The sequence below is a fragment of the Typopeltis vanoorti genome, chromosome 24 (assembly GCF_054136105.1).
Source record: "Typopeltis vanoorti isolate ZY-2024b chromosome 24, IOZ_Tvanoo_1.0, whole genome shotgun sequence".
NCBI classification, from domain to species: Eukaryota; Metazoa; Arthropoda; class Arachnida; order Uropygi; family Thelyphonidae; genus Typopeltis; species Typopeltis vanoorti.
In genome coordinates this window covers 59,884,944-59,911,405 of record NC_143572.1, presented here as the reverse complement: position 1 = coordinate 59,911,405, position 26,462 = coordinate 59,884,944, and the positions used below count along the sequence as shown (strand labels likewise).

The 26,462-nt window shown below is 36.4% G+C and overlaps 1 protein-coding gene across 2 annotated transcripts in view; it reads right to left on the bottom strand.

The window, feature by feature from the left end:
- LOC150093275 (proline-, glutamic acid- and leucine-rich protein 1-like) overlaps positions 1-26,462 on the bottom strand; it is a 270,371-nt gene that overhangs the window by 57,623 nt on the left and 186,286 nt on the right. For both annotated transcript variants that reach the window (XM_090413693.1, XM_090413694.1), the window contains 2 exons: positions 23,773-23,920; positions 11,094-11,149 (listed from right to left, as the gene is read on the bottom strand). In XM_090413693.1, the coding sequence (XP_090269819.1) occupies positions 11,094-11,149; positions 23,773-23,920 (204 nt within the window). The remainder of the gene's footprint in view (positions 1-11,093; positions 11,150-23,772; positions 23,921-26,462) is intronic.

Here is a 26,462-nt window from a genome sequence, read left to right as displayed (position 1 = left end):
AAAAATATCATATACTTTATCAGATCTACAAAACTTAAATACAGATCCTTCTTATATTCCCATGATTTCTCTGCTGTCTGTCTTAAAGTGAAATTCTGATCTTGACAACACCTATTTGGCATCAACTCAGCATGTTCTTCTCCAAATTTTTCTCTGACAACTTTTCTTAGTTTCTTCTCAAGTGGGCTTACATAAATCTTATCTGGAACACTGAATAGGGAATTCCTCTGTAATATTCATTTTTATTTCTCTCTTTACTGATGGATACTATGAGAGTATGACTTCTAACTATGCCTTATGAATTATGCTGTGCATCCACTGTAAAACTTTTAAAATTCTAGCCTTGAGCATTTCTGGTTGAATATCATCCATGCCTTCCCAGAAATTTAGGTTTTAGAATGCTTTTTCTACTTCAAGTGCTGAGATGTATTCTGATTGCTTTCCTCTTGAATATTTTCAACAAAAGATTCTTAAATAACAAATTTCATTACATTTCATCCAACAAGACAAACATTTAACAATGAAATGGTAATTATCTTTAAAGAAAAATTTTCTCTATTGCCTTTTCCATTGTTGCATGATGAGAAAAACTGGTACATTTATACTAGTGTCATGTCTTTTGTTTATTATTTCTGTTATCAAATGGTATCTACAGAATCTATATTTGGTTGGAGCTTGGTGAGAGTACCTGAAAAATAGGGGTTGAAGAATTCATGCTCAAGGGATTTTTTTGTTTAGTGCCAGAGCTCTCTAGTGACCATGGAGCCATACGTGAATGCCCACTATCCAGTTAGCAATAAATGTGCTTGGAAGTGTAATGCAAGGAATACTCAAGATGCTAGCACCACAGCACCTTGGGCCTTATCTGTGAACCATGGGGTCCTTACTGTAACCAGCTGGCCATCCAGGATTATCCATTTTACTGAAGCAGAGGGCAAAGTAATGTAAGACTACCATGATCCCCCTTTTTTGAATGTCCATAGGTCATACTGCACAGCAAACACAGCAGCAGGTCATTTGATTTCAGTGATTGTGGTCTGGATAATAAAAAAAATAAAAAATAAAAAAATCAGGAGAAGTAGAGCAAAGAATACAGGAAGAAACCTGTAGTGATCACCACTACTATCGCCAACACAGGTGTTTGGTATTCATTGTTAACTGGTCTCAGTCATAGTGCAGGTGACCTGAATATAACATCCTTAAAAGCTTTGCAAGGCACTTTGTTAAGCCTATACCACTAGAGCAGTGGTTCCCAACCTTTCTGTTTTCTAGAGCACATTTTAAAATACTGGTAGGGTGACAGGCACCATCTATTTTTTCAATTTTACTTTTATTTGATTCACCATTTTAGAATTAAAAATCAAAATATTTCAAAAATTTAAGTACAAGACACCGTTAAAGTTATGCGCATATAACTAGCAACAGATAATGAACAACTTCGAATGCGCGTCTACTTTACATTGTATGGGTTTAATGCTCGTCATGTGTCATTAACGCATGCGTCATATAGCATGCCATGAATTTTGCGTGATGTGCACGTGATTATTTCAAGCTATACAGCACATGGTTGAACAGCGGCAGGCACACACAAATTGGTCGACGGGCACCATGGTGCCCACAGGCATAGGGCTGGGAACGCCTGCACTAGAGAATGACAAATGGATGCATAGAGCAGAAATTGAATAAGGAGGACTACATCTCAATATGTGTATGTGCATCCTTGTCCAAATATGAATGGAGTTTTATCTACATGCTGACATGCACACATACACACACATATCTTAATTTTAATTTCTCTACCATAAGACTTTTAATGTAAAGGTCTATTAAAGAAGTGAAAAGCCTCATAATTTAATTAGACACGTGCATGAATGGATTAACAAGATTCCCACTGTCCCTCTACTATCTAGCAAAATCACAACTAAGGAAATGAGCTTGGCAGAATCAGTGAAAAAAGAAGACTGGGTTGAGCTTGACTCTGTGAAGTGGCATGAGAGATGTAGCATAAATGGAAGGTCACCCTGAAGCCGCCAGTGAAATACCACTACTTTCATTATCTAAGAAGAGGTCCATAGGTTGATAATTGCAAAAAATTGAGTTGGGGAGGAGGAATTATGCAAAAATTATTTTAATGATGTAAAATTTTCACCTTAGTATTGAAGGCATCTTTTGTACAAGTGAAACAATTAAAATACAAATAACTAAAAAATTTTAAAAAGCACTATCATAGCTTAAGACAATAACTGGTGAATGAAATTCCTAGTAATTCATTTTAAAAAAAATAATAGAGTATATAAAAAGATAATAATAAATTACAAATTAAAGAAGAGTGCTAATATTTTCAATGGTTGAGATAACCAACGGCCATCACATATTTCTTCAAATTAGGATGATGTAAAAAAAGGTTTCGCAGCTTTTTACATAAACGTTCCATAAAAAATTTTACTCATGTAGGAGTTTTGTTTTATACCACAGAACTCTGTGCTTAGTGGAGAAATTTATTTCTTCAAAAAATATTTGCAATCTTTTATTTTTCAAATCAGATCAGTGCAGTGGAACATTTTATTTAATTTTCCAAGATATTAATGAGAAAAGAAACTGGCTCTGCATGCTAAAGACAACCCACAAGAATTCTATTGATAAGCTGCAAGTAAAAGAAAGAATGAATATGAAAGAATAACTCTTATAAATCCAGAAGAAAACTCGAAGAAAACTCGTCGAGTGTGATTACAGATGTCTGTTTCTTGTTTTTGGAGGTGATCCTGCCACCTGTCCCAGTGGCGTCCTCAGGAAGAAAGTTAAAAGAACTGCCATCAACCCATTTCTTCAAGTTCTCATCATGCTTGATCCGGCAGTCAAGGAGTTCCATATCTCAGACACTTCACATGTCAGGTCTGCAATCGTGCATTCTCCACTACAGTCGGCCTTGACGTGCATCGCACCTCGAAACATCCAGCCGAAGCCAACGCTGCAATAAGAACTGAGCGCATCAAAGCACGTTGGACTGCCGAAGAAGAAAAGATCCTCACCACTCATGAGATCGATTTGGTGGCGCGAGGGATAAAGAAAATCAATGAGGCTTTATTTAAGGTGTTGCAGTTAAGATCCTTGGATGCCATCAAGTGTCATAAACGGAAAGCCAGTTACAAAGCCTTAGTTCAAGAATTGGCAGCTCATCCGCCACAGGTAAGGACAGGTAATATCTCTGTATCTCATGTTCCTGCCTCTCCATCATCCTGCTGTTGAAGAAGAGGCTTTGATTCTCAGACTGACATCATCTCTAGATGATCTTCCTCTTCCAGAATATAACCATCAAATTCTTAAATCTCTCATCCAGACTCACCTTCTGGGAATGGATATCACAGATCAATTAAATGACTACCTCCATGCTGAATTCTCCGAACACTTGATGCCTCATCAAAATCAGCCTACATCTCATTCTACAATGACTTTGTCAAATAGGAAGCAGAGGAAGAGGACCTATGCAGCTATGCAGGCCCTCTATAAAAAGAATAGAGGGCAATGTGCCAAAACCATCCTTGATGATGATGATTCCCCTCTACCTCTAGCAAGACTTACATGATGATTTTGTTAGATTCTGGAGTACAGTCTTTTCTGCTCCATCGCCACACTTCCCTAATGATGATGATGACCATCCTACGATATTGATGTCCATTCCTGCCCTTCAAACATACCAGCCTGTCTCCATCCAGGAGATCAAAGCAGCTCTTCCATCCAATTTCTCCACCTCCAGACCTGATGGCTTTCCTGCGTCTAGGCTTTGGGAAGGTGCCGCTGAAGATTCTTCAAGACTTATTGGACATTCTCCTTTCCAGTAAAGCAATACCACCATACCTATGTGCTTCAAGAACTATCTTCATTCCGAAGAAAGAAACTTCAAGCTGTGCATCAGACTTTAGACCTATTACCATCTTAACTGTGATACTTAGACGACTTCAGCAACATATACAGCATGATTATAGACAGAGAGCTTTTGTCCCTTCAGATGGCTGTGCTGAGAATATATATCTTCTTTCTTCTCTTCTCTCTGATTCGTGCCACCGCCTTAAGCCTCTATATATGGCATACCTCCAAAAGGCCTTTGATAGCGTCTCCCTTCCTGCTCTCTTTCGAGCACTGTCTATTGCTAGATATCCAGACCCCAGACCTAGATATCCATACCCTTTCTTGCCTATGTTATGGAGCTATACTTGGGAAGCTCCATCACTATAACTACAGGATCCCATACGACTTCTATTCCTGCAGTGCGAGGTGTTCACCAGGATGATCCTCTATCTCCCCCTTTCTTTAAGTGCATCATAGATGAGTTTCTTCACTCTTTTCCTAGCCATATAGGCTACTCTCTAGGTCTTTAATGCTATGGCCTTTGCTGATGATCTTATTCTCATAGCCTCTAATAAGGTAGGCTTACAGGAACTCCTTGACCAGGCAGTTGACTTTTTCTCTATTCGAGGCCTTTCTATTAATGTAGAGAAGTCCTGCTCTTTAAAGAGCAGGTCTTCTCTACATTAATAGTCTGTTCTACTTCTGGTCATATTAATAGTCTGTTCTACTTCTGGTCAAGACTATAGTTTTCCCTGCACAGGAGGCCGTTGCATGCTTCGACCATCATGGAAGAGTGGAGATACCTCGGTATCATGTTCACCCCAAAAGGAAGGCCTTCTGTCCCTTCTATCTTAGAAACTGGGATCGCTTCTTTGAGGAAAGCTCCTCTCAAGCCCCAGCAAAGACTGTTTCTCCTTTCCCACCATCTCCTACCTTGCTTTTACCACAAGTTGGTGCTTGGTAGGACATATATCTCGGTACTGTCCCGAATGGACAGGGCTATCCGTTCAGCTGTGAGATCATGGCTCCGACTGCTGCCTGACACCCCTACTGCTTATTTGCACGCGCGGGTGAAGGACAGTTTGCTTGGGGTTCCATCACTTAGATGGGTGATCCCGTGCTTGCGGCTGTCCAGAATCGCGAAATTAAAACTATCTTCTTCCCCTATCTACAGAGAGGCTTTCTATAGCCCATTAATACAAGAAGACTTTATGCGGGCTAACGGTTGGTCCCATTATCAAGGTACCTTAATTGAGTCAGCACCTGCAGAACACAAGAGATGGGCATCTCTGCTGTAGATGGTGATTATTAAATAACTTAAGGAATTCACAACGTATACTAGAATATAAATTAAATTAAACTTTAATACATATTTCCAATATTTAGGCAACGTCACGTTGCCATCTTCATGGGAACTTAAGATAAACACGTCATATCTGGTGCCTCGCCAGCATGATTGCATAAGGGATGGCACCAGACTCCTCCCTGGGTTCGAGTATATTGACCTTATCAGGGCAAGGATCAATGCCCTACCCACTCGAGCCCACTCAGCTAGATGGGGTAGTGACAACTCAAACTCTAGGGCTGGCTGCCACTACAGTGAGACATTGTATCATATAGCCCAGTGTTGTTTCTGCAACCATGGGGTCTGCATGCAGAGCCATGACGCCATGGTCTCCATTCTGAACAACTGCTTTAAGAACAAAAGTTGGGAGACCGTGGTGGAACCACATTATAGGACCTCTGCGGGTTTGCGTAAGCCTGACTTAGTGGTTAAAAGAGATGGTGATGTTTGGTAGTTGATGCCCAGGTGGTGGGAACAGGGAACCCGCTAGCCTATAGCCATGATAATAAGGTAAACTCTTATAAGATAAACCAAGATCTAGTTAGTCAAATACGGGAGGAGCATGGGGCAACTCCGAGGTTTACCAGTGCTACCATCTCTTTAGATGGCGTATGGAGCAGATAGTTATAAAGACTTAAAACAGCTTGGGCTTACCAGAAGGATATAAAAGTTCTTTCCTTGAGGGCCCAACAGGGCACACTGGTGGCATGGCATTGCCACCCAAGAATGACTACAATGATAACTAGAACAGGCACAGGGTAAAACACTTGTAAAGGCTTAGGCCTATATCAAGTCTGGACGTGATGTAAGGGTAGTACTGCCCATAATCAGTACAAAGATTAATAAAAAAAAATAATAAAAAATATAACAAGTGGTGTACTATAAGGATCAGTGCTTGGTCCACTGTTATTCAATCTGCACATTAATGATATTGTTATTATTTATTATTATTATTGTTCCGGGAAACTCCAAGGAGTCGACAGACTCATCGAGGGAGGCCCTAACATCATGTCAAGAACAACTATTCAACATTCACACAGTATCTATCATACCTTGCCTTGAACTCATTCACGGTCGTAGCACCCACAACAGACTCTGTAAGCTTATTCCACTCATTTACCACTCTCCAAGTAAAGAACCTAGCTCTAACACCCTTGTCAACCACGCTCTTGCCCAGCTTCCATGCATGGCCCCTAGTCCTCCCACCACCAGTCATATTTTCAAAAATATCTTCTGGATCAATCTTATAAAAACCCTTCAGTAATTTGAATGTCTCAATCATATCACCCCTCCTTCGCCTATCGTCCAATTTCTGCAACCCACAAATCTTCAACCTATTCTCATAAGGTTCATTCCACAGACCTGCTATCATCTTGGCCACTCGTCTCTGGACCCTCTCCACTTCCTCCCCATCACAAAGAAACCCTGGTGCCCATAGCTGGGCACAGAAGTCCAGATGGGGTCTTATCAAGGCTCGATACAGAGGAACAACAACTTGTTCGTCTCTGCATGTTCAAGTATTTTTCAGAAGCCAAGTGATTTGGTGAGCTGTTTTAGTTACTTTTGCAATGTGCTCCCTAAACTTCAACTCCCTATCCACCAACACTCCCAAATCCCTGGCCTCATCAATCTCCTGGAGTATGGTTCCACCAATGCGATATACTGCTGCTATTCTTTTCACCCCAAAGTGCATAACCTTACACTTTGCCACATTAAATTGACATCCATTTTTCCTAGCCCAGTCCTCCAAACTACCCAAATCATCCTGTAAAATTTTGACATCCTGTGCACTCACAATTGCTCTACCCAACTTTGCATCCTCAGCAAACAAGTGAACACTTCCTCTCGGATCCTTTCCAATATCATTGATGAACAAATTTAAAAGCAGTGGTCCAAGAACAGAGCCCTGTGGCACTCCACTAGTCACAAGACGTCTTTTAGACTCCACTCCTGAATAAACCACTCTTTGATATCTCTCCTTCAACCACCCTCTTATCCATCTCACCAACCCTATATCTATACCCATCTGCTCCAGTAAATATTGTTAAGGAGATAACAAGCGACATACAACTATTTGCTGATGATGCAAAGAAAGGTAGGGTAATCAGGAATGCTGCTGATATGCAGCATTCCTGCAGAATGATTTGAATAGGCTGGAATTGTGGGCATGGGAAAATAGGTGTCAGTTCAATATGAGTAAATGTAAAGTGATTCACTTCGGCATGATTAGATATCCAATGTCATATTATATTGGTGGGATTAGGCTAGAAGAAACTGACGAGGCTGGGGATCATGGAGTGTTAATAGATAGGAAGTTGAAGTTCAGGGGTCATGTGGTAAAGATTGCAAATACAACTCAAAAGATAATTGCAATACTGAAACGAACGTTCACATGTAAAGATAAGGATATTATTTTGCCTCTTTACAAGGCCTTGATAAGACCTCACTTGGACTATTGTGTGCAGATCTAGTCTCCGTTGCGATTTTGATATATTGGAGAGAATACAAAGGAGAGTGTTAAAAATGATATCAGGATTGTGGAATACTGATTATGAAAACATATTGAGAATTTATAGACTATAGACACCAGCAAACAGGAGAAAGAGGGGTGATATGATTGAGACTTACAAACTTCTGAAAGGGTCATACAGGATTTCAACTGATGGAATTTTTCAATTTATGGAAGGTGAGGAAAGGAAGAGAGGACATCCCTGGAAGCTGAAAATGAAGGTCGCCAAGAAGGGTGTGAGGGCTAGATTTTTCTTTCATAGGGTGGTGAGTGATTGTAATGGATTGCCTTTGGATGTTGTGAGTGCAAGCAGTGTGAATGAATTCAAGAATAAGTACGATAGCTGGTGTGTGTAGTATGTGGCCTCCCTCGATGAGTCTCTGACTCCCTGGAGGTCTCTCTTAATAATAATATTCTTGCTGATTTTTGTCAATTGAACACCGAAAATAGGTATAGAATTAGTTTTTACTGCATTAGTTACAGGTAACACCAAGTTAGCAGGTATGTCACAATTTGTTTCACAGCTGTGTTCTTGATTGGAAATAAGCAGTCCTAGGAAAGCACTGAGGTGGGGTGAAAGTACCGAAAGTACAGGGTTATTCCTCCCAGAAACTTGGGCTTTTAATCCTGTGTAAAGGCAAACTGGCCTTGAGAACACACAATTTACAGACAAAAAAATATTAATGATGGTAATTTTTATGTTGAGTCCATACACAAGAGGTTGGTTAATCAACCTACAGCACATTAGTACCATGTATGAGTAATGTGTTCGGGTGATGGGCAGTAGATGGTATTGTGTGTGCAGATGATGATGATGATGATGGTACTAGCAGTTCAGTGAAGTTAGTGGATTACATGGTGGAGATGGGAGTTGTAGGGTAGAATGCCCTCCCCTTGAGTCCTTAGACACCTTGGAGGTGTCATGTAATAATAATAATAAATGATTTCTAACTAGGACTATGAATAAACAAAACTTGTTTTAGGAGGGACTGAATTATTAAGGATCTGAACATATACAATTAGTTTATAATGTACTTGTTTTTTAAAAATAATCTTGAACAAAAGTTATTTAAGAATAAAAAAATACAGTTGGCTAAGCATAATTAGGAAAAATTAATACACAAAAATTATGTTTCTGTATTTATCCATTTACTTTAAATGATTTATAACTCAAAGGCTCAGAATGTTGATGTAGATATAGGGGTTGGACAAAATAATGAAAACACTAAGATATTTAACAAATAGAATTTGTTTGTGTGGCTACATTGAAAATACTTGTGGGGACAACACTGAATGTTTTTCTTTTGTTTACAGTCTAATTCTCATGCAAGTGGACTGTACTGAGTGCTAATTTCTGTTAAAAAATCGGAAAATGGGAGAATTGTCTAACTTTGAAAGAGGACAAATCGTCGATGTGTGTTTAGCTGAAACCTGTGACAAAACTGCCACATTATTAGGTGTATTGATATCAACAGTTTCTAAGGTTACATTGGCATACACAGATCATGGCAACACAACATTATCAAAGAGAAACAGTGCGCAAAAATAAATAATTGACAGAAGGAGATTGTTAGATGTTGTGAAGGACTGTTTCAAAATATCACAGATAGCACAGGTAACAGCAGAACTGAATATTCATCTCGGAACCTATTTCTACAAAAACTATCTCTCATGAGCTACATATAAATGCAGTATTCACCTTAGAGCTGTAATTGCTAAACTTCTGATTACTAAAAAGAATGCTCAGATGTGTAAATGGTGTCACAACTATCAAACCTAGAAATTAGAAAAACCAGAAATGATATGGTCAGATGACCCTCAAGCTGTTTCCTACATAAGGATGACTTTACATTTGGAGAGCACCCATGGGAGGCCTACAACTCAGAATGCATGGTTTCCTAGTAAAGCATGGAAAAGGATGGTTTTGGCAGCAATATTGTGGTATTCTGTTGGTCTCATTATTACTCTTCATAGCAGAATTACTGCAAGTGTTTTGGGTAATCGAGTACATCCCATGATCCAGACATTATTTCCAAACAACAATGCAGTATTCCAAGACAATGCCCCCGTTCACATGGCTTGGACTGTACAATCGTGAGCCACTCTGGTCAGTTTTAGAGATTAGAATAAGAAACAGATTTCTACCTCCAGTGTGAAATAACTTGAAGATGTTCTTCAAGAAGAATGGTACAAAATTTCACCAGAAACTATTCAAAACTTATTTGAGTCCATTCCAAGAAGAATTCAGGCTTTACTGAAGGCAAAAGGTCCGACACTATATTAATAAAGAAATATGCATGTAAATGGACATTTCCATTATTTTGTCTACACTGATGCATGCATAAATGGCATTTCCATTGTTTTGTAGAATATTATTATTAAAAGTATGTTGTAATTTCTTCATTTAGTTATTAAATTTTCCATTTCTTTTTAATCAGCAAGCTTTGAATATGTACAAAATTTTAAGCATCAATAGCAGTCTCTGGAAGAAAATAATTAATCTTTTCAAATGTATTTTCATACTGGCTTATGAAAATTGGAAAATACAACACTATATTATAATAAATCTGTGTTGACTAGGTGGAAATCCCTGGTATTCAAAGAAAATGGATGTGTGTGTATATCACAGATTAAATGTTTAAGTGATTGCCTTGGTTTTTGATTTTTCATACCTATCTTCCCACTATTATTCTAGATATTCAATATGTGTACTTAGGATATTTAAGCAGCTATTTGAAAATAATGAATTTATTATTTATATCAGTTACTTATTGAAATAACCAGTCGTGAACTGTTAGGAAAATCACACATTCACAGTATAACTGTAAATTAGATGAGGCAAGCATAGCCAGTGAAGCACATGTCGACATAAAATTTTTAATGGCTAAAGGCAAGTAGAGACTAAGCAGCATATATGTCCATTGACTGAAATTTGTGCAGGAATTAAAGGCATATAGGCTCTCAACAGCAGAGGCAACTTAATTCGGCTCAGCAAATTATCTGATGCCAACAAATGAAGTGCAGTTAGTTATTCCTTGTGGTTAGCTGTTAAATAACAGCATTTTTTTAAAAAAATATATTTTTATCCTTCTAAACAATGAGAAACAGTACTGATATTTTCTGTACACCTTTTTCAAACTGAGAATATGAGGTTAAGTTAAAAATAGCTAAAAATGATAAACCACATCTGCCTCTTCCAAATTTATGGAGGATTTACATCTTAGAAATGAAGGATTGATCCGATGTATAAATAGAATGTTTTGCTTTTTTTTAAATGTTTTTGGTACAATTTTTTTTTTTTTTTAATAATGTTGCTTTACCACAGCATTGTCAACATTTCCTGTATGCCACTAAATTTAGGTTATATTATTCTAATATAAAGAAAATACTTACATTATGAAGTTCTGGCTTTATTAAACAACCTGTTGCATACAGCATAGACTTTAAAGCTGAAAAAGGGAGAAAAAAAGGAGAAAAACTTTAAACTATACCAAGGAATTAAATTTTATTAAAAAATATTTTTTTATTTCAATTCATATTAAAAAGTATAATTGTCATAAACTTGGTTTTGCTAAATTTTACTGAAATTAAAATAAAGTGTTTGAACTTGCTGAAATAAAAAATAGTTTAAATAATAGCTGAAATAAAATAAATAAAAAGTGTTCGCTTTTATATAAAGATATTCTCAGGTCTGGCTCCCACTGATGAGACCTCAATAAAGGTAGAAACCAGTCTGGATAGTGGCCCTTCCAATTATGCATAGCGTTATATATGTTCAAAAATGGGTATGCTTTACATTATGGAATGCATACTAAGGCAAGTGATATGAAGTCATTAGACTCTATATACCAGTAGCTCAGATGTGAATATATTTCATGCACAAAACGGAGAACCGATCAAGGCTTCTGACCTAATGTCCAATCCTCACCTTCTTGTGGTGCACCCTGTTATGTATCAACCTGGATACTGAACGAACGAGGATGGGCTGGCAATTTGGGATTTAGCCGACCAAATTGTATTCTTATTGGCTTAAACCAAAATAAAAAATGATGGTACAACATGACAGAATTTCATGATGGCTGGAGCGTTGCCCGGTTAAACAAGGCCACCATTGTTTTTGCTAGGGAACCAGGGCAAACAGTAAAAAGTCAGCTAATGGAACAAATCCTAAAACCTACCCCAACTCAACATTACCAGAGTTCAAGATCGATACTATCAACATAAGAAGCCTGAATGGCAAAGAAATGGAGCTAGCTGAGGAACTGGATAAGTACCAGATCGACATAATAGGGATGACTTTTAATTTATGGATCTGAGAGGTGGAATAGAAAACACGTGATCACCGATATGAGAGTTCTGAGAAGGATTAGCGGATTAGTAGATGGCATCAATGGTAGTATCACAGTACAAAATTAGTATTAAAATTCTACTAACACGTTACTGAATGCTAACATTGTTAGCATTCAGGAACATGTTAGTAGAGCTAATCTCAGGTGGTATAGTCACTTAATCAGAATGAAAGAGGAAAGATTAGCAAAACAACTATTCTCTGCAGGTTGGCAAGAAAAAGACCAAGATGTAGGTAGATTGATACAGTAAAATGTGCATTAGATGACAGAAGTAAGATCTGATAACATTTGAGTCTTCACAGATAACAGAATAATTTGAGGAATTGCTGATCAGAAGTTAGTAATTATGTAACTTTCTTTTCATGTAGTACTATCATATTTATCTTGTCCATCCCTTGAGGGTACATGTCAAGAATTTGATGATGACGAAGCAGTAAAAAGGTTTATCACCTTATTATCAAAATACTCTGGATTACATATAGCTGCAAAAAGTTTCTTCACACGGTTTTTACATTGTAAAATAATACTCTGAATTCTTGGATCAATTTCATCAAATACTCCACTGATCTTATTTTCATATTCCACATCTCATTTGATGATAATGACTTTCCAAAGAGTAATTCTAACACATAACATAACACTTGTGTACATAGCAATAAAATATTCCAAGATTTTACTTTTTAAAAAAAAATATATGACATTGGAATAGTAATTTTCTGTCAGTCAATAAGAACAAGGTAACATTTATTGACATTTGTTGCTTTAAGATTCTAATATATTAAATATATATAAAATATATCCTTGTATATCCATCATCATCATCATCAAAATTGAGTATTTACTGTCATCTCAAAATCATATAAGAATAGTCTTTTTCATGTAAACAAAGTATATTTCTCTTACATAATTCACTTGTGATTTCCTAAACCTGCATTTTGTTTTCATTACATGTTATGCCTTCTGAGAGTGTAGAGCAGTTATGTCACCTTATTTACGAGCCAAAGTAACAGCTTAAATGTAGTTAGGCTTTACAATGAATGCTTATAATTGTTTCATTACAATATTTCAGCAGTAGGTTCAAAAATAGTTACAAAAATGAACATTTTAAATTTAATTTTATTTTTTCATCCATTATAATAGATGAAATAACAAAACTAAAAAAGTTAAATGGAATAAAAATTAATAATAATATAGTAAATCTAATCTGCAATGCAGTTAACATAGCAATGGCAGCAGACCGAAGATAATTTGCAATGCAAAGTATTTTATTTTCAACAGATTTGCCATAAATATTATATGAAAAAAAAAAAATTGTGATTAGCAGACAACCCATAATAAAAAAATAATAGAACAAGTGATGGATTTTAAATACTTGAGAATTCAGGAGAAATAACAGGAAATGAAGTAAAGGAGCAATCACTTAAAGGCATATAAGATTTTAGAGACTCAAATGGTGTTATAAAGGAAATTCACTATAGCAAACTATATGCTATAAACAAATTACTGCTGAGGTCTCTATGAGTTTGCTACAGTGAGTCAAATGTCATGGCAACTCATAAGGATAATGGATCATCATCAAACTCTTCATGTGTATCCTCAAGGGGTGAACAAGATACTATGATGGCACTACGTGAAAAGTTTACATTATTACTAACTTCCTACCAACAATTTTTCATTACATTAGTATATTATCTTCCAGGAGGACTTCAATATTGTTAGTTCTTATATTTTGTTCTTCTAAGTTCACTTCTAAATCAATCCACCTATATCTTGGACTTCATCTGAGTCTTTTTCATTTAATGCCATCTTGGCATTAAACATCTGCTTTGCTAATCTTTCTTCTGCCATTCTGTTTTAGTGACATACCAACTAATAATATCTCTGCTCACACATTCCTGAATGCCGACAATGTCAAGTTCCTTCCTAATATCCTTACTTTTAATAATGTCAGTCATCCATCTGTCCATTCCTTTAATTTTTCTCCAAACTTTCATATTTATGGTATCCATCCTATGATTGTTTTACTTCTACCCCAGCTCTTCCATAAGTTAAAACTATCTTGAACACTGTCTTGTATACTGCTAGTTTAATGTTTTGATTAATTTCTCTCTTATTCCATATTATTCAGTTGACTCCTCACCATGCAGCTTTGCCAATTCTATTGTCTATTTTCATATTTAATCTGATATCTTCACTAAAAATTCTAGTGAAATAGTTGAAATGTTTTACATGTTATATAAGTTATTTATCAATTCAGAATGCAGTTGAAGTTTTCTATATTCCTGACTATTTTCATAGTTTTGGCCATTTTATTGCTGATTTTCATGCCATATTTCCTGCTTCAGTTATTCAGTTTAGTTAAGGCAGTGTGCTTCCCAAACTTATGGATGTAAAGGCCCCCTTGGAAAAATTAAAATATTTCATGGCCCCCATCAGAAAAAAATCGTAATACAGACATATATTGTTATAATATTTATTGCATTTATATTCAATATAAAACATACATAGTGAATATTGAAAAAAATCAAATGCAATTATTACATTTTTAGCATCTTACATATGCATTTGACATGGCACACTTAGTCTTAAAACATTTTAAATTTGTTTTCATTATTTCATGGCCCCCCTCAACAAAACTAATGGCCTCCATGGGGGCCACGGCCCACAGTTTGGGAAGCGCTGAGTTAAGGAATCTTGCGAGCTTCATTTATCTGCATGTTAAGGTTTAACGAGGTATTAACAGCATTAAGAAAGGATTAAAATCTATTTTAATTCTTCCAATATTTATCTTAGTCACTGAGCCATCTTCAGGGAATACAAAATAATGGGAATACAGGGAATGTAAAATAATTGTAAACTGGGATCTCTGAGGATTAATGTGTACCAGATTTTGGAAAGTTTCTTGCAGTTCCTACAGAATTAAATAAATAATCAATCCCTTCCTCCATCCCAATCCATGTCCATCTCTTCAGAAAGATTACACCATCCTCTAGATTAGGGTGTAGGGTACATCTGTTAAAATAGTTCCTTAAAAAAATATAACCTCTGCACAGCATTTAAGCCCAACCTAAAACTTGCTACCCTTATCCATTCCAACAAAGATCAGCTTCCTCCTCTCCCAATTCCTGAATTATATAAAGTGTCCTGTTCCTTCAAGTTGACACACTTTTGGACAGACAAGTAGATCAGCCACCAGCTCATAGATGAACACAAACAATGCATCTGCATTCAAGACTATGGTCAACCTAATCATCTTGACAATGCATTGGATACTGTACATAGGATCTGCTGGGAAAAAACCACCATGCTCCATCCCAGAAAGACTTTTTTTAGAATCTGCAACTGCTCTCAGAAATCAACCAACTTTAAATAAATATGGATGCAAAAAAAACTTGGAAAACATTAATCCACAGAGATCTCCCAATTTACAACCTAGCCTCCAACAAACACCCATAGAGGGCAAGGGCAGCCCACCAAAAGATAAGAATTTAGTGTTATATCCACATGTTTCACTTAGTATTGTGTTGCCTTTGTGTGTGTGTGTGTGCATGAATGCACATGTGTGTGCACGCATGCATTACAAGTTAATGTTGGTTTGTACTCCTTGAAGATATCTCAGTGACTGAGATGAAATACTGAAAGAATTAAAATAATTTTTAATCATTTCTTAGTGCTGTTAATACTCTATTAAACCTCCAACATGATTTACCTGCATAAAGATAAAGAGCCGAGTTGAATATCTACAGTTTTCATATCAAGCCTAATCACACTATCTCCACTGTTATGCATCATCTATGCAGATCACATTTATGAAGTAAAGTGGCATTGGATTTGATATGAAAACTGTAGATATTCAACTCAGCTCTTGAGTTGAATACCTAAGTTGACACCACACCATCTTCCTGTGCTTTCTTCAGTTCTAATTGTTAACTTACAACTTGTATATAGATTGTGTATTGTCGGGTATAATGCTCCATTTATACCACATAACTGCAGTGTTTTGAATGGCTTTTTCTCTTGGAACATTATATTCCCATGATTTAATTTCTCAGCTAGCAGTTTTAAAGTGAAAATCTGATCCTGACAACCTAATTGGCCTGAACCCAGAATGTTTTTTTTTCTTTCAAGTTCTGCTTCAACTCTTCTCAAGTATGTTTGTAAGGAAATTTCTATGTAATTTTCACATTGAGTTTTATTTATAGATTTATAGATAGGTACTACTGAGAGCTCTACTCTGATCATTTGGAATTTGACCTTCTGACCATCCCCTCAGAATTATGGAATGTAGCCACCATAAAATTTTTATGGTGTCATACTTGAGTATTTCTAGTGAAATATCTACTCCAGCTGCTGCATTTCGGGTTTTTGATATTTTTCTTTTTTTCTGCCTTAAGTATTATATTAATATGTATTCCTGATTGAATTCTCCTTAGAAACATTTTGTCACGTCTTGTTTCATTTAACCAACTTTTAAAATAATTGCTTCAAACATCTAGGATATCTTTATCTTCAGTTTTCATATCTGATTCTGATTATGTAGAGATTAGAGTAATTATTATTTGTTTCAGAATCCAACATGATCTTCCATCACAAAGGCTAGACTTGTAAATAATATTTAATGTAAACAACTTATTTTACAATTTAATATTCATATAACTACTTTAATTTTGTCTAATATCTAATTATTTAATCAAAGATATATGTATTAATAATGAAAAGACTGTATTAAATATTATTAAGCTATTTTAATTATTACTATGTTAATATTATAAGAACTTGTATTTGATAATTTAACTGCGCATTAATTGAAATGTAAATATTCTCTATTTATTCCTATTTGTAGAAGTTTAGCGTTATGCAATAGCTCAATTTTATTATGTTTTGTTTTGTTGTCATGGAGACGCATGTAAGTAAGTGAGCGCGAGTTTTGGACCACCACGTGAGGAGAAGGTTTACTGAAAAGAGTTTTATAAAGAAATCACGAGAATAATTTAGGCGGGAAGGATGGATATAAAAAGGGAAGAACGCTGAAAATATAGGGAGAGATAGATTAGAGAGAGAAAGGAGAGGATTGGCATTAGGTTGGAATCGGAGCATTCGGGAATCACAGTGCGATAATAGCGAGTCGGCAAGTCACTCAAGCAGCTAAATAAAGTCTACTAGTCGAGAGGCGGTTAGCTAATAAGTTGTAGAATCACAATTATAGCTACGGAAGACAGCTGAGTGACTACTAAATAGACTAGCAATACTTGAGTTGAGATTTAATTTCAGGGCCGACCTGTCAAGGACACACAGAATCTTGAAATAAAGCATCGAGTAACTAGAGAATACTAGAGGCTGTAAAGTTGAAGTTTACCGTTAGCTGTGTTTTAATTATAGTGCATAAAGAATTATTTGAATGCCGGAGGAATGAACAACTGTGCATATAAAACCTCAAGATGAGGAATTATTGTGTATTGCTTAATTCATGCATGATCAGTAGTACTTCATGCAAGAACGTTCGTTTATGTGTATGGTGACTGATGATTAAATCAGTTATTGCTTAATGAGTGCCGTATACTGTTTAAGTGTTTACAGTTATAAAAAGTGTTTACGTATAAGTAGATGAAGAAAAAGGATTATCAGTAAGATTATTCCAACCTTTAATAATTCTATACAGAGAAGTGTGTGAGTTCCATCCTAGAATTTCCCTATACTAACAGTAACTATTGTGGAAATTAGCTGAAGTGTAAATTTAAAAGTGTTTGTTTGTGAAGAGGTGTTACTGCAATTTTTGTCGTATTTGGAACTTAAAGAACTGTGAGAAGACCATATTAGAGATAACAGATTTACCATTGTCTGAGTTTGTATGACAGTATTATCAGAAAGGCTGAAGTGTTTATAATAACTTATTTAGTATTTTGATCTTAAGTGTATAATTTGTGATTATAAAATTAAATGTTTGTTTTTGTTAATCAAAAGTTGTATTTTGCCTGAATCTCTTTTACTGCACCATTCATAAAATATTCGAACCAAAGTGGGTGAATTAAGTTAGTTAAATATACTCGGCCAGTATATATATTAAGAAGAAATAGTTGAGGGTTGATTTATCTTCAATTCTTGAACTAATTCAGATATGGAGTGGCGCAGTCTATAATTATAAATTTTCTCTATATTTGAATTAGAAATCAACTTGCAACCTGTCAACTAGTTAAGAACATCATAATAACTAAATATCGGATCCAAAGTATAGATTGAGAAGAAGTAGGATCCAACAATATCAATTTGATCAGCTCAGATTCCTTTTACTGTACTCTTTCCACTATTTCTAAACTTTTTCAATAGCTTTCCAGAACATTTGCAACTTTCCTCATATTTATCTTCTATATTCTTACCAAAGTGTTCCCAAAACTTTTGTTTCACGCATTGCTTTGTTTTTTTACATTTTTTTTCTGTATTCTCTTAGGACATCTGTTGACTTCTAGAAACTTTTGATATACTTTCTTCTTTTTCTTTTCCAGGATTGCTGATTCACTTCTTGTATCCACTATGGAGTTCTGATTTTTCTATCCTTGCAAACAGTTACTCCAACATGCCTCTCTGACTGAATCAATCAATGTTTTCCTCAGTCTGCCACTGCATCTCCAAGGTTTGATTACTGTTTCCAAACTCCTTCATTTTTCTTCCAATAATATTTGTATATGTAAGTCTACAGTTTACCTCTGAAATCAGGTTAATTGCTTTAAAGGAACTTGACAGAATATCATGTGGCAGGTTACACTAAGTTGCAGTTGATAGAGATAGAAGACAGGATGGCTTCCCAAGAAGTATCAAAATAGTACTATATAAAAGAGAATACTGAAAAGAATGAAAAGATGACTGTGGGAAAGACATGGCTTTATCCTTGGGCGACTACTTTTAATTTGTATGTTAATGATAGAGTGGATGGTTTGAATGTTCCCCACCCCCGAAAACTCTAATTATGACTCAGTTATAGTATGCCTTCAGGAATACTTGGAGTGCATTGATGTAGTCCAATATCGGCAAGCATCTTACAGTTTGAGGAGATTCCAAAGAAAAGCTGTCATGTTGAGAACAATCCAAACAGGGATATGAGTTGATTTGATTCTATATGGACTACTGTGCATAGACTGGATTACTTGGATTTTGGGAGATGAAGGAGATAGGAGAAGGTAACAATGAAAATCAGAACTGTGGAAGGTATATAAAAAAACTCAAAAAATAAAATGTATATTCTGCAGTCAATAATTTGCACTTGAACTAAGAAGAACCCAAGCAATATTTATTTTAAAAAGTTATCACTTTAATAAACATCTAACAAATATAGTGTCAGTTAATTTAAAACTTATCATTTGAACAATTTAATACATCTAAGTTAAAAAGTAATATAAATCAAATGAATGTAAAATATGAGAATTTATGAACAAGTGGAATGTTGCTAACATGGTGTGTAGTGTTTGTAGAAAGCTTCTGAACAGATAAGTATTATTTTAAGTAATAATTGGTAAATTTGCTTGAATCTTACGTAGTATTATTTACTTTTCGTATCTTAGCGTGTCTGTGTGATTTTTGTGTGTTTTCTGAGTTATTTCAATTAGTAATTTGATAGATATGATTATTAGCGTGCACATGCACAATGGCGTCCAGATCACCATCTCTGTCCAAAAATTTTAATATAAAGGATTTTATTCAGTGTACCGTTTGTGAAATGTATGCTTTGAGGAGAGTGGTTGGAGTCTGGTTAGATAATGATAGTGTGGAGTGAATGTGTGCAGAAAGTGTAAGGAATGTGAGGATTTAAAGTGTGTTTCAGGTCGTGAGAGTGATATCGATGTTGAAAGTGGAAATGTAGAAAATAGTGATATGCGAGGTATGAATGGTGATATTTGCGAGGTAGTACCAGATAGCTGTGAGAGTGGTGTTGAAAGTGAGAATGAAGGGAAAAATACAGCATGAATGAATTAACAGAAAATAAACATGATGAGACAGATGCAATGAGTAAGATTGCACGGTTATGCGGAGCGATACACAGGGTAAATCGGCAGCTGGAGCATTGGCAAAAATGTTTACCAAGTGTACCAACAAATAAACGGCAAAAGTATGATAAGAAAAATAAGAGTATGATAGTAAGTGTAAACAAAATGAAAGAGCGAGTTTTGTACGGAGATTCTTTAGTAAGAGGTGTGATAGATGAGAGTTTGACAAAATTGTACCAACCTGGTGCGAATGTTAAGGATGTAAGCGAGTCAATTAAAATGCAAAAAAAAGAGGGTGAAAGAATTGATAGTAGTAGCAGGAACGAATGATTTGAAAGGAGACAAAATGGCTATGAGAGAGGATTTGAAGGAATTACTTGAGGTAGCAAAAGAGAAGAGTGACAGATTTAGGATGGTGAGTCTGTTGCCACGGTATGACAGTGAAGACTATAGAAGGAGGACCGAAACTGCTAATGACTTTATGCGTGGATTATGCAGGAGCTGTGGTATGGAATTTGTGGATGTGTGGAGTGAGTTCGATGGGCGAAAGGATTTATATAAGATGGATGGTTTACATTTGAATGGATTTGGTGTACGGAGACTTGAAAAGGTGTTGTTGAATGAAGTGGAAGTGCAGAATCAGGGAAACTAGAGTCATTAAGGGGGGAGAGTAGATATGCAGTGTTTAGGGAGACAGTTGAGTGTATGAATGTGTGTAATATGCCCGAGCGAGTACGAAGAACAAATCAGAATGGGATAGTTAGTATAAGGCATCAAAATAGGGATGGGAGAAATGGGCTTCTGCAATTCATGTATACTAATGCCAGAAGTATTAGGAACAAGAAGGAAGGATTTCTGGCCTTGGTTGGCACTTCCAGGCCACGTGTTATTGGTATTAGTGAAACATGGCTGACAGAAGATGATATAGCTAGTGGGATTGAATGTGAGGTGTATGGTGTGTTCAGGAGTGACAGGGAGAATGAAATGGGGGGAGGAGTTCTATTGATGATAGCTGATGAGCTGCAACCAAGGAGAATAGAGTGGAACTACAGGATAGAGAAAAGAGCACATTTGAAGCTATTTGGTGTGAGATTGAGACCAGCAGAACAAAATATACAGTTGGGTGCTGCTATAGACCAGGTGATGGAATAGATGATGGAGATAGTATGCATAAGCAAATAGAAGAAATGATGGAAGGAGGGTAATTATTATGGGAGATTTCAACTATAGCAACATTGATTGGACGGAGGAGAGGACACATGGGAGGATGGAATTGGATTTTATGTGGTTATTAAGGGATAACTATCTGCGACAGCATGTAATGGAAAATACTAGAGGTCAGAGAGTGCTTGACCTAGTAATTGCATCTGAGGATCTGGCTGTAACGAATATGACCACCTTGCCACCAATTGGTTAGAGTGATCATAGGATCTTGACTTGGGAGGTGGCTAAAGATGTGGAATTTACAATTAAGACAGGGTACATGTGGAATTATCGGGCTGGTAGGTATGACAAGCTTAGGAGTTTGATTGGTTCAGTGCCATGGAATGTAAAACTGCAAGGTATGGATGTTGTTAGTGCATGGGAGGCAATTAAGAAGTGTTTGCAGGAGGCAATGGCTGACTGTATACTTCCGAATAATAAATCAAGTAGGGGTTAAATGGATGAAAAAGAGTCCGAATAATAAATCAAGTAGGGGTTAAATGGATGAATAACACCATTAAGCTTGAGCTGCAAAAAAAGAAACAACTGTGGAGGAAATTTAAGGAGAAAGGTGACCGGCAGGCACATGAACGGTATAAAGTGCAGGCCAGAAGGGTAACGAGTGTGGTAAGAAAAGCAAAAGCGGATTATGAAAGAACATTAGCCATGCAGGCTAAAGAAAATCCCAAACAGTTTTTTCGATATGTTGCAAGTAAAAGAAAAAATGTATATGGCAGAATGGTTTTAAAGAATGCATATGGTAGGGAGGTAACCGAATCAGTTGATATAGTGGAATTACTGAGCGAGCACTTTGCAAGAGTATATCATCCAGATGGTGAGACTGAAGGAATGAATGAACCAATAGCTTATACTGGAATTGTGGTGAATGAAGTGGAGGTGAATAGTCTATTACAAAACCTCAATGTCAATACATCTGTGGGATTGGATGGTATACCAGCTCATGAAGCGGCTAAAGAATTGTCAGTGCCCTTAACCATTTTGTTTAATGAGTTACGGGTCTGAATTAGTCCCGAAGGGGTGGAAAGAGGGGGGAAAACAGTTCCACTGCATAAAGAAGGTTCCAAGACTGCTGTTGTAAATTACCGACCGATCAGCACATCAGGAATCTTTGTCAAGGTCTTGGAGAAAATAGTCAAGAGGGAAATATAGGATTGGATAGATGAAAATGGGATACTGTATGGGGGACAGCATGTTGTGAAGGGTAGATCATGCCTCAGTAACATGCTCACGTTTTATAATACAGTGACGGTTGAATTGGATAAGAGTAATGAGTTTATAGTGATTCTACTGGACCTTGCAAAGGCCTTTGACAAGATACCACATGGAATTCTAATCAATAAATTGCAGCACATGGGGATGGATAGGAGGGTGGTTGATGGAGAGATATCAGAGAGTGGTTTATTCAGGAGTAGAGTCTAAAAGACGGCCTGTGACTAGCGGAGTGCCGCAGGGTTCTGTTCTTGGACCACTACTGTTCAATTTGTTCATTAACAATATAGGAAAGGATCTGAGAGGAAGTGTTCATTTGTTTGCTGATGATGCAAAGTTGGTTAGAGCAATAGTCAGTGCACAGGATGTAAAAATTTTGCAGGATGATTTGGATAGTTTGGAGGATTGGGCTAAGGAGAATGGATGTCAATTTAATGTGGCAAAGTGTAAGGTTATGCATTTTGGGATGAAAAGATTAGCCGCAGTATATCACATTGGTGGAACCGTAATCCAGGAGATTGACGAGGTCAGGGATTTGGCAGTGTTGGTGGATAGGGTGTTGAAGCATAGGGGGCACATTGCAAAAGTGGCTAAATCAGCTCATCAAATCACTTGGTTGCTGAAAAATACTTTAACAAGCAGATTCAAACAAGTTATTGTTCCTCTATATCGAGCCTTGATAAGACCCCATCTAGACTACTGTGCCCAAATTTGGGGCGCCAGGGTTTCTTCTTGATGGGGAGGAGGTGGAGAGGATCCAGAGACGAGTGACCAAGATGATAGGTCTATGAAATGAACCTTATGAGAACAGGTTGAAGATTTGTGGGTTGCAGAAATTGGTTGATAGGTAGAAAAGGGGTGATATGATTGAGACATTCGAATTACTGAAGGGTTTCTATAAGATTAATTCAGAAGATATTTTTGAGAATAGGACTGTGGTGGGAGGACTAGGGGCCATACATGGAAGCTGGGCAAGAGTGTGGTTAGCAAAGGTGTTACAGCTAGGTTTTTTTACTTGGAGAGTGGTGAATGAGTGGAATAAGCTGCCAGAGTCTACTGTGGGTGCCATGACTGTGAATGAGTTCAAGGCGAGGTATGATAGATACTGTGTGAATGTCAAATAGTTGTTCTTGACATGATGTTAGGGACTCCCTCGATGAGTCTATCAACTCCATGGAGTTGCCCGTAATAATAATAATTAATGCCAACAATAGCATTTTTAAGTATTTCGATAATGGCAGTAATAATTAGCAGTTCACACAACTAAAAAGGTCTGAAGTGTTAATTTAGTCCTTTGTGATCAATGCATCTCACCTTTCAGAGCTTCTTTACATACAGAGTGGTTGGCCAATGGTTTGATTTTTTTCTGAACTAATCCACCCTGTTCTGAAATGTGATGTCCTCTCCTTTGTTTCTTTTGAGAACCAGAGTATTCTTCATATGTACAATTTGAAGTTTTAAGCTGAAAGTATTATTAATATTACCATATATATATATATATATATATATATATACACACACACACACACACACACACACACACACACACATATACACTATTACAAGAAAGAGTAGGCAATGCATATAAGATTAACTAAATATATCAGGATATAAGTATAAGGGCACTGTATAATAACATGACTAACACATCCTTACAATAGAATGACTTATTTTTTAGGGAACAATTTTCAAATAACATAAAATGAAATAAAGTAGAAGATTACTTCTCTGCATTGTTGTTATTGAATACCTCCATGCAGTGCTTTTTTTCTGGCGGTACATAGTACTGGCACTTTTTTTCTTGTGTTTAAAAATTTGCAATTTATTGACAGCAAAATGTATTATAAATATTCCGATAGATGGTACTGTGTTCATGAATCAAATTTTCAGTTTTGATTACTCATAAGTTGGTACCCTGCTTTCCTGTTTCATAAGTTGGTATGCAACCGGAAACAGGAAGTTGTGTTCACTTCCGATTGCTTCCAATATCAATTTATCAGTTCTACATTCACTCTGCAATAGGCAGATATTCATGCGAGTTTTGAATTAATCTAAGTTAAATCAGTGCAATCATTGTTCAAAATGAGTAAAATAAGTAGTTACTTTATGCCAATGAGTAAAAAAAGGAAGGCTGAAGAAGCAAAAATTGTTGAATCTACTTGTGATCCTGTAAAACAGAAAACTAGCACCGAAAATACACTTCGTGACGAGGATCACGAAACCAAGACCGAAGATCCATGTGGTCAAAAGGAAGCAGATTCTAATAATGATTGGCCTGAATGTTGGACACTTTTACAGAAAAATTACTTCTGCGAGAGAAACGAGTGGATGTATGTCAAGAATAAAATGTTGGCTGTAAAGTGTGTCATGATGTCGGAAGTCTTACCGTCGATAAATGCATGGGAACGAAAATTTCAGCAGAGTGAGAAAATGGTAAAATCAGTCATTTTGAAGAATCTTGCAAACAATAGTTAATGCCATTAAGAAAAAAGATTTATGATCATAAGGATAGTGCAGTGCACAAAGTGTGCCAAAAAATAAAATCTGAAGCAAAAAACGAAACATTAGAGAAAGTTTTCCTAAATACTTTGTCTCATAATAAAGACATAACAGGAAAAGTGTTTTGAACCACTTACAAAGTTGCAAGGAGAAATCAATCATTTAAAAACCTTGAAGAGGAAATAAATTTACAGGAACCTAATGGCCTAGACATGGGATATATTCTTCATTCAAAATGCTTGCATTAACATTGTGACCATATCGCAAATGAAATGAGAAAAACATTAATAGACAAACAGTGGACTCCAAGGACAAAATATCGTTACTTATTGATGAATCGACAACTGTGAGTAACACAACAAAATTGATAGTTATTGTTCATGTAATTCTTCCTGAACTTTCGGCTCCTGTGAGACCTTTCCTAGATTTGATCGAATTATCAGATAGAGGAATTCTAAACTGTTTAATTAGTCATCTGGAGTGCTTAGGATTGTCTGAAGATTACTTCAAGGAGTACTTATTGCCTGTAACTTGTGATGGTGCAGCTGTGCTGTTTGGTGTGCGTAATGGTGTAAGGAGGCTAATGCAAGAGAAGTTTCCTAGTGTTATTTTCTGGCATTGTGCTAGCCATTGCCTTGAATTGTCTGTTAGTGACACAGTAAACAATGTGGCAAGAGTGAATCGCTTTAAGAGTTTCATGGACAAACTTTATGCGACTTATCATGCTTCACCTAAGAATGCTAGGGAACAACAGGAATGTGCAGAGTCTAGAACTTCAACTTCTTAAAATTGGTAGAATTTTAAGCACACACTGGGTTGCATCTAGCTTTCACAGTTTCTGCAGTGTGGCAAGACTTTGAAGCCCTCATCCATCACTTTCTGGAGACAAAAGAAGACAGCAGAAGAAGCAAAATAGATCGCTTTCTTCATGAGGGTCTTTTAAGAAAAATAACGTCATGCAAGTTTGTTCTTGATTTGGGCCTTATGTGTGATGCTGTCCAAGAACTTAGTGAACTAAGTCTAGATTTACAAGAGAGAAATACTGACTTGTACAGAGCAAACAGAAAGATAAAGAATACAATTCAACTTTTTGAAGAAAGAATTGAAAATCCTGGTCCGTACTACAGTATTTCTCTTCAAAGTCAAAAGAATATGAAGTACAAAGGGATTGAGCTCCACAAAAATGAAAGACACAGTCCTGCAATAAGTTCATCTACTTTCTATAAAAGTCTGAAAGAAGCTGTTGGAAAGCATCTGCTTGAAGGAGATGATGCTGATTTGCCTGAATGTGCTAAGATTTAGATTCCAAGTATGGGCCAGAAAATCCTGGGATGCATCTGACATTTGGTGAAGCTGAAATTAAAAAGTTAGCATGCAAATTTCGCTTAAATGAAAGAGACGCAGTTCATGGTTTCCGTGAATATCTTCAAGAAAAATAAAGTCCCAGACATACTACTTCCTCTAAAGCATACTTTGGGCACAATTGCAATATCTTCCAGTGAATT